The 8,329-nt window shown below is 42.1% G+C and overlaps 1 protein-coding gene across 1 annotated transcript in view; it reads left to right on the top strand.

Moving 5' to 3' along the window:
- gpsm1b (G protein signaling modulator 1b) overlaps positions 1-3,794 on the top strand; it is a 51,224-nt gene extending 47,430 nt beyond the window's left edge. The window contains exons 13-14 of the mRNA XM_056256743.1: positions 1,639-1,844; positions 3,526-3,794. Coding sequence (XP_056112718.1) covers positions 1,639-1,844; positions 3,526-3,714 — 395 coding nt within the window. The 3' untranslated portion in view covers positions 3,715-3,794. The remainder of the gene's footprint in view (positions 1-1,638; positions 1,845-3,525) is intronic.
- Positions 3,795-8,329: the final 4,535 nt, after the last annotated feature.

Raw genomic sequence — 8,329 nt, 5'->3', positions numbered from 1 at the left:
GTAGAAGAAAGTCACAAGGTATTCTCGTTTTCATATTCCATTAAAGTGCTCTATTATGCTATTTTAAAGGCTACTCGTGTTGTTTTGGCGTCTCCTACAATATATTTACATGCATTCAAGGTCATAACCACTAATGTCCTCATAATCTCCACTGCAGCTTCAGCTCTTTCCTCTCAGTGTCTGAAACGCTTCGATCAAGGATTCAGTCTCTCTAAGCCCCGCCTCTCTGAGAGCTGCTCTGCTGTGATTGGTCAGAAGCCGAACGCTCATTATCATAACTGAATCTCAGCTCTTGATATACAGTGATACGAACAGTAACGATGGCGTGGGTTTCACCGTATCAAACAGCGTCTTCTCGACACGAACAACACGAGCCGAACTCTTCCAGTCTCAGATACACTACAGTGTTTGAGGGCGGGGCTAAGAGACGCTGCTCAGCCAATCAGGACCAGAGACGGGCATTATGCAAATTAGTGACAAACCTACGTATGTTCATTAGGAAGTGAGACTGAATTACTGACGACTAGTTTCAGTTCAGAATCACTTCTTTCTTTTAGGAGACAATAACTTTATTCATCTGCACTTTGATTGTTGAAACTTTGCAGACCTTTTACATTCACAAACAGCATGAAAGGGAATATCTGAAACCGCATAATAAAGGGCACTTTAAAGGAATAGATTATAATATCACTCACTCGCCTCATGTTGTTTAAATCCCTCATAATTTCAGAGATATTTTGAATAATGTTCATGCTGCTCTTTTCCATACAATGATACTTTTGGTACTTTTATGACACTTTTCTGCCAAAATATACCATTTATGGCTCGTGTTTTGTGTGTTAAGTCAGGGAATAAATTGAAATTTGGTAACACTTTAAAGTAAGGTTGCATTAGTTAACAAGAAATTACAATGAAAAATACTTCCAAAGCATGTATTAATCTTAGTTAAAGTTAATTTCAACATTTACCAATGCATTATTCAAATCAAAAGTTGAATCTGTTCATATTATTTAATAGACCTGATATGGCCGTGAACAAACAATGAAGAGTTATATTTTTATTAGTGCTGGGCAACGATTAATCGCATCCATAATAAAAGTTAGTGTTTACATAATATAGGTGTGTGTATAATTATTGTATGTATAATTAAGAAAAATGTGTTCTTTATATATATATATATATATATATATATATATATAATATAAATTATGTATAAATATATATACAGTATAAACATGCATATGTGTGTATTTATATATACAAAATAATTATACACACACATATATTATGTAAACACAAACTTTTATTATGGATGCGATTAATCGTTGCCCAGCACTATTATTATTAAGAAACATTGTTATGCATTGACTAACAATAAGCAATACATTTGTTCATTAACAGCAACACATGGAACCTTATTGTAAAGTGTTACTGCAAAGGTCATATTTTATTTATTTTTTATACTTACTATGCCCCAGACAGCAACATAGTGTCGGCCCAGATCCGGCCCACATCTGGGCCGTGTGGAATCCATGTGTACCGGATGTGGGCCGGATCTGGGCCGACACATTATACATTATTTGCATCAGCTGCAGTGTAAGACACATTAATATCACGGTTTCTGTGTGTGTTTCTCAGACGCCAGTCTTCTCTCCTCTCCTCAAACTGAAGAGCTCTTCGATCTGATCGCCAGCTCTCAGAGCCGACGCCTGGACGATCAGAGAGTGAGCGTCAGTAATCTGCCCGGACTCAGGATTACCCACAACAACCTGGGGCACCTTTGTGGAGAGAGCGAGTCTACCGAGCCCAGCGACGACTTCTTCAACATGCTCATCAAGTGCCAGGTGAGAGCTGAGCCGAGTCCGAGCCGAGCCTGAGCCCGAGCCTGAGCCTGAGCCCGAGCCGAGTCCGAGCCTAAGCCCGAGCCTAAGCCGAGCCGAGTCCGAGCCCGAGCCTAAGCCGAGCCGAGCCAGAGCCTAAGCCGAGCCGAGTCCGAGCCTAAGCCCGAGCCTAAGCCGAGCCGAGTCCGAGCCAGAGCCCGAGCCTAAGCCGAGCCCGAGCCGAGTCCGAGCCTAAGCCGAGCCGAGTCCGAGCCTAAGCCTGAGCCGAGTCCGAGCCTAAGCCTGAGCCCGAGCTTAAGCCTGAGCCCGAGCCCAAGGCCGAGCCTAAGCCCGAGCCTAAGCCTGAGCCCGAGCCTAAGCCTGAGCCGAGTCTAAGCCTGAGCCCAAGCCCGAGCCTGAGCCGAGTCCGAGCCTAAGCCTGAGCCCGAGCCTAAGCCTGAGCCCAAGTCCGAGGCCGAGCCTAAGCCCGAGTCAGAGCCTAAGCCCGAGTCCGAGCCTAAGCCTGAGCCGAGCCTAAGCCCGAGCCCGAGCCTGAGCCGAGTCCGAGCCTAAGCCTGAGCCCGAGCCTAAGCCTGAGCCCAAGTCCGAGGCCGAGCCTAAGCCCGAGTCAGAGCCTAAGCCCGAGTCCGAGCCTAAGCCTGAGCCGAGCCTAAGCCCGAGCCTGAGCCCGAGCCTAAGCCTGAGCCGAGTCCGAGCCTAAGCCTGAGCCGAGTCTAAGCCTGAGCCCAAGCCCGAGCCCGAGTCGAGTCCGAGCCTAAGCCTGAGCCCGAGCCTAAGCATGAGCCTGAGCCCGAGTTTAAGCCTGAGCCCGAGTCCGAGCCTAAGCCCGAGTCCGAGCCTAAGCCTGAGCCCGAGCCTAAGCCTGAGCCCGAGCCTAAGCATGAGCCTGAGCCCGAGCTTAAGCCTGAGGCCAGGCCCAAGTCCGAGCCTGAGCCTGAGCCCGAGCCTAAGCCTGAGCCCGAGCCTAAGCCTGAGCCCGAGTCTAAGCCTGAGCCCAAGCCCGAGCCCAAGCCCGAGCCCGAGCCTAAGCCTAAGCCTGAGCCCGAGCTTAAGCCTGAGCCCGAGCCCAAGTCCGAGCCTAAGCCCGAGTCAGAGCCTAAGCCCGAGCCTAAGCCTGAGTCCGAGCCTAAGCCTGAGCCCGAGCCTAAGCCTGAGCCCGAGCCTAAGCATGAGCCTGAGCCCGAGCTTAAGCCTGAGCCCAAGTCCGAGCCTAAGCCCGAGTCAGAGCCTAAGCCCGAGTCCGAGCCTGAGCCTAAGCCTGAGTCCGAGCCTGAGCCCGAGCCTGAGCCTAAGCCTGAGCCCGAGTCTAAGCCTGAGCCTGAGCCTGAGCCTGAGCCTAAGCCTGAGTCCGAGCCTGAGCAGAGCCCTAGCGCTGCGTTTCTGTGTTATCAGTGTTGTTGTTGTCAACTAAAACTACTGGTCTGGAGATTGTTGAAATAAAGCTGAAACCAAATATAAATATTAGATGAAAAACTTGAACCAAAATTAGAAATCTAGTAGGGCTGTCAAACGATTAATTGCGTTTAATCGCATCCAAAATAAAAGTTTGCATGTGTTTACATAATATATGTGTATGTACTATGTATAATTATTTTGTATATATAAATACACACACATGTACCAGTGGCCGGTTCCCTGGTTCTGTTTATGTGAGCGTGTGTTTCTCTGCTGTTTCTCCGCTCAGTCGTCCCGGATCGACGACCAGCGCTGCTCTCCTCCTGAAGGGGGTCCGCGGGCCCCGACCGTCCCCGACGAGGACTTCTTCAGCCTCATTCAGAGAGTCCAGGCCAAGCGCATGGACGAGCAGCGCGTGAAGCTCCCGTCAGACGACCCCGACCCCGACCCGGACCCCGACTCCCCGAACCAAGGCTAGCGCAAACAGACTCGCTCACCAGATCCACAGAAACATGAAGAACACAAGTGCCATCTCAGTATACGCCTCGGTGCTTTACAGCCAACATGCTCTTCTGACTCAGTGTATTTGTCTCGTTTCCAGTCCAAACATCTCAAGATTCTTAAATCAAGATGCATTTACTAGATGAGTAAAATGCCATATGATATTATGTCTTGTTTATGGGGAAATAAATCAAAATGAAGTGAGTTGTTGCTTAAAAAAAGCTAAATGATCTGCCAACGGGGTAAGAAAAATAATCTTAATTCAAACAGAAACATCTTTTTATTTTTTTACCGCATTGGCAGATAATTTTGCTTTTTTTAAGCAACAACTACTTAATTTTGATTTATTTTCCCAGAAAACAAGACATAATATCTCATTTTACTCATCTAGTAAATGCATCTTGATTTAAGAATCTTGAGATATTTGTATTGGAAACAAGACAAAATACTAAGTAAAAAAAGCATGTTTTGCAGTGATATTAATGGGAATAACTGGGCGAATTCACTGGGAATCAGTGGCTGACGTCGTTTAGTGGTTAATTAACCCTTGTGCTTTATCTTGCTTGTAAATCTCTCGTTATTAACAATATTGGACTCGATCTTTTTCTCTCAGTCAGCTCAGGTTTAAGGGCTTTAAAGCTCAGCTGATGCTCTTCAGTCTGAGTGAAACACGTTCAGATCGACCAGTTCCAGAAGCAAAACACAAACAGGGGAATCCAGGATTCGACAATAACAGAATATAATGACAGATTCATAAGCATGTGTGTAGGCCTGTCCAGAACACCACACGTGTAACAAGGTTAGAAAAATGATCAAAAACAAATTTAGGAAGTTGTTTTATCAGTACGTATTAGCCCAATGCTATAATAATATGAACTAGCATTTTTGGGGAAAAGAAAATCCGGTAGCACCTTATGTTACAGTCCTGTTCCTCATGTACATACTATGTATAGTTATTACAATAACTGGGTATTAGTAATAATAACTTAACCTGGTCCTAATCCTAACCTTGACCCATGTAGTTACCTTATATTACCAGTACTTTCTTAGTACTGTAATATAAAGTGCAACTTACAGAATTATTAGGCAAGTTGATTTTCTGATCATATTTTTTTCCAGGCACATTTCACCAATTCCAAACCACATTAATCTTAATAACTACTATTAATTTTGTATTTGATCATGTATAAGTGATATATAATTAAATAATAATAATAAAACACCTTATATTCAGGTGTGCATAATTAATAGGCACGTTTTCTTTTACAGATAAAATGAGCCAAAAAAGAGATTTAACTAATTAATTATTAAATGCCCATGAGAAGGATGCAATACTAGAAATTACATTGGACAGTGAAATGCTCATTGGTGATGAATGTACGATGAAATACAAAAGTAATAGTAGTTATTAATGTGGTTTGGAATTGGTAAAATGTGTCTGAAAAAAATCTACTTGCCTAATAATTCTGCACGCACTGTATATTACCAGTACTTTCTTAATACTGTAAGTACACTGTACTGTAAAATAAAGTGCTAGTGAATATCCTCTCCAGGTCGGGAACACAACATGAGGATAACGTAATCAGGGAACGCCACATAAATGAAGCCAAACAACGAGTGAACACAGTTTACACTCACATCTGTATTTCTTTCAGTGCTAGAGAACTCTGACACCGTTTGTCGGTGTAGTTTCTGCTTATACATTCTTTATAATGTTCTTTACAGGGACAATAAAGCATCCAACCGGCCGCTTATGAAGAGCGTCTCCATCTGAGCGTTAATAAGCAGCGCATCAGTTACGTATTAAAGCTATATATAGTTATTAAATCAGTTTTCCAGCTCACTGGTGACAGAACGTTTATCTAATGTTCTCGAAACGTTATTTATACATCATTCACGGAATGTTTTTCTCTCTGAAATGTTTCAGTTGGTCGTTCATCAAACGGTTTTTAAATGTAACGACGTGTTTCGGAATGTTCAGCAAACATTCAAAAGTAACTTTACATTCTGTTTGAAGAGTGATGAAATGGAATGTTCGCGTAACGTTCACATACAGTCGAACCAAGAATGATTCAGACACCAGATAGAGTGTTTGCAGGACACTACAGTTCATTTATATGAGTGAGGAGAGCAAAATAAAGTAAACTGTGATATAGTATACACAAATATTCTTCATACCAGTAACATTCAGGACCAAAAATGACTTGCGTCTGGTGTTTTACTCGAGTGTACATATAAGAAACTCACCACAGAATATGTAAGACTTTATACGCGATAATCTCTCTTGGTTTCAATGCATACCATAGTTATTACAGTGCTGACAAAACCAACACTAGACGAGGAAGCGATTAGGATTTTTAAAGGTAACTTCCTTATATTTCAATATTTGCAAGGAAACATGAGCAGACTTGTGGGTTCATCTACAACGGTCGCCACAACATACACGTGAAACTCGAAAAACTAGAATATTGTGCAAAAGTGATCATTTTGATGATTATGGTTTATAGCTTATGCAAACCCCAAATTCAAAATCTCAGAAAATTTGAATATTATATAAAATCAATTTAAAAAATGATTTTAAATACAGAAATGTCGGCCCTCTGAAAAGTATGATCATGCTAGTTATATACTAAATATACAAGTTTCACCTTTTAATTTGAATTACTGAAATACATGAACTGTTGTACGATATTCTAAGAGTTTCACCTGTACATTTTCTAAAAATATACAGTTACAGTCAAACCAAATATTATTCAGACACCAGATATCATTTTTGATATGTTTTAACTAGTGTGTGCAGGACACTATAGTTCATAGTAATTTACCCTTACCCTAATTACCCTTTTCTAAACTATAGCGCATAAACTGTGATAATGTGAGAGACGTGTTTGAATACATTCTGGTTTGACTGTAAACCTTACTGAGAACTTTTGGAAATAATGTTGTCATAGCTTAATGTGAACATGAGTGAAATGTTCAGTAGATTAAAGTGTGTGTAATGAAGCGTTAGTGAATTCGCCCCGTTGTTTGAGACGTTCAGATTAACCTCGTCATCATCGTGTGTTTCTCGCCCACCGCCTTAAAGAGAGAAACCCGCAGACTCTGATTGTATTCTTTGATATTGTGTTTTCTGAGCTCCAGCAGTGTTGTTCTGGTGTGTGTGTGTGTGTGTGTTGTTGACAGTATTTCCACTAGTGCCGCTGTATCTTTGACCTTCTTAATCGCAAGTGCATTTGTGTTGGGCTTTACGTGGTGTTTTCCTCGAGCTGCTGACACACATTATAGGGCTGCGCAACTTTCTCACTTTGTCTCCATCTCTTTTCAATTCCAAGATATTGTACCAGACATGTATTTATTGAAAGTGTTGAGAAATATCTGAAAAAAAAAATAATAATAATCAAATGTGAAAAGAGTTTTTAAGTATTGCTATAATGTGGGAAATTAAAGTATGTGAATGTTCATGGAAATGCCAGTTCTCTGCGGCTCGACTGAAACTGTTTTACTTCCAAAACCAAACGCGTGATGAGTGAGTTTTCCATAAGCTGCGAGTTTGGACATGGATTGAGTTGCTTTAGTCGCTCAATACTTTAGTCATTTGTGGCCAATGATCAGCAGACTAATGTTTTTGATGAATTAAACGTCATTTTGATGTTCAAGTAGAGCAATTTGTGCAAATTTAGTAGTTTTGGAGGGAATTAAAGGCACAATATGTACGTTTTTTCGCCACAAGAGGGCGCAGTTTCCAACAATAACACAGGCGTAGGTTGATGACGCAGTGATGAGCTGAATGATGGGACTTGCTGATGGATCTAATAATGTTTATGGATGAGTGCAAACACTCATGTTTTTTAACATTACAGAGGTATGAAGCAGGTCGCGATTGCTAAAGAGACAGATATCACACGCGAGTCCCGCGGATATAAAGGAATAAGGACATTTAATTCTACCGAACTACCCGCAAGTGCTGGATTACTCACACAGGTCAGTTTATTAGACGAATTAAACTAGTGAGGGAACGCAGCGCTGCTTCACTTGGTCTAACGTTACACTATCACACTAAACGGGATTTAAATGTGTGTTGAAATTTATAATGTTATACTACGTGTTAGTTCGTTTGCTATACGAAACTAGCAGCTAGATCAACATTAGAATAACACACTGACCATATTCTAACATTTCATCATGTTGAGCAAACGTTATATAACATTGATTTGTTTTATGTACATTTGCTCACCTGTCTAATAAAGCTGTCGTGACTCGTGAAGCTCTGTCGAGTCCGAGTTAGCCGCGGACGCTAGCTCTCGGCATCTCAAAAACGCCACGCTGATATTGATCCTCATTTTAGTTCTTCTTGTTTGTCCCAAAGTCTGCTTGCCATGGTCTATGTTTGAAAGAAACGAGAACTGCGTGCCGCTAAACGTTACGCACTAGCAGTTGTCCACGTCTGTCGCCATGGTTACGTCATGGCTATGGCGGTATGAGCGGAAACCGAGGATAGCGCGGATATTGCATCATTGACAGGCGACATTTTTTTCCGGGACGGCCACTTATTTAACATTGGAATTTCTCTGAAATAAAAAATCTTTGGAGAC

The sequence above is a fragment of the Rhinichthys klamathensis genome, unplaced genomic scaffold (genome assembly GCF_029890125.1).
Source record: "Rhinichthys klamathensis goyatoka isolate OS25496 unplaced genomic scaffold, OSU_Roscu_1.1 h1tg000132l_1, whole genome shotgun sequence".
NCBI lineage: Eukaryota > Metazoa > Chordata > Actinopteri > Cypriniformes > Leuciscidae > Rhinichthys > Rhinichthys klamathensis.
Note: the sequence above shows the minus strand (reverse complement) of the source record. Positions and strands in the feature narration are given on the sequence as shown.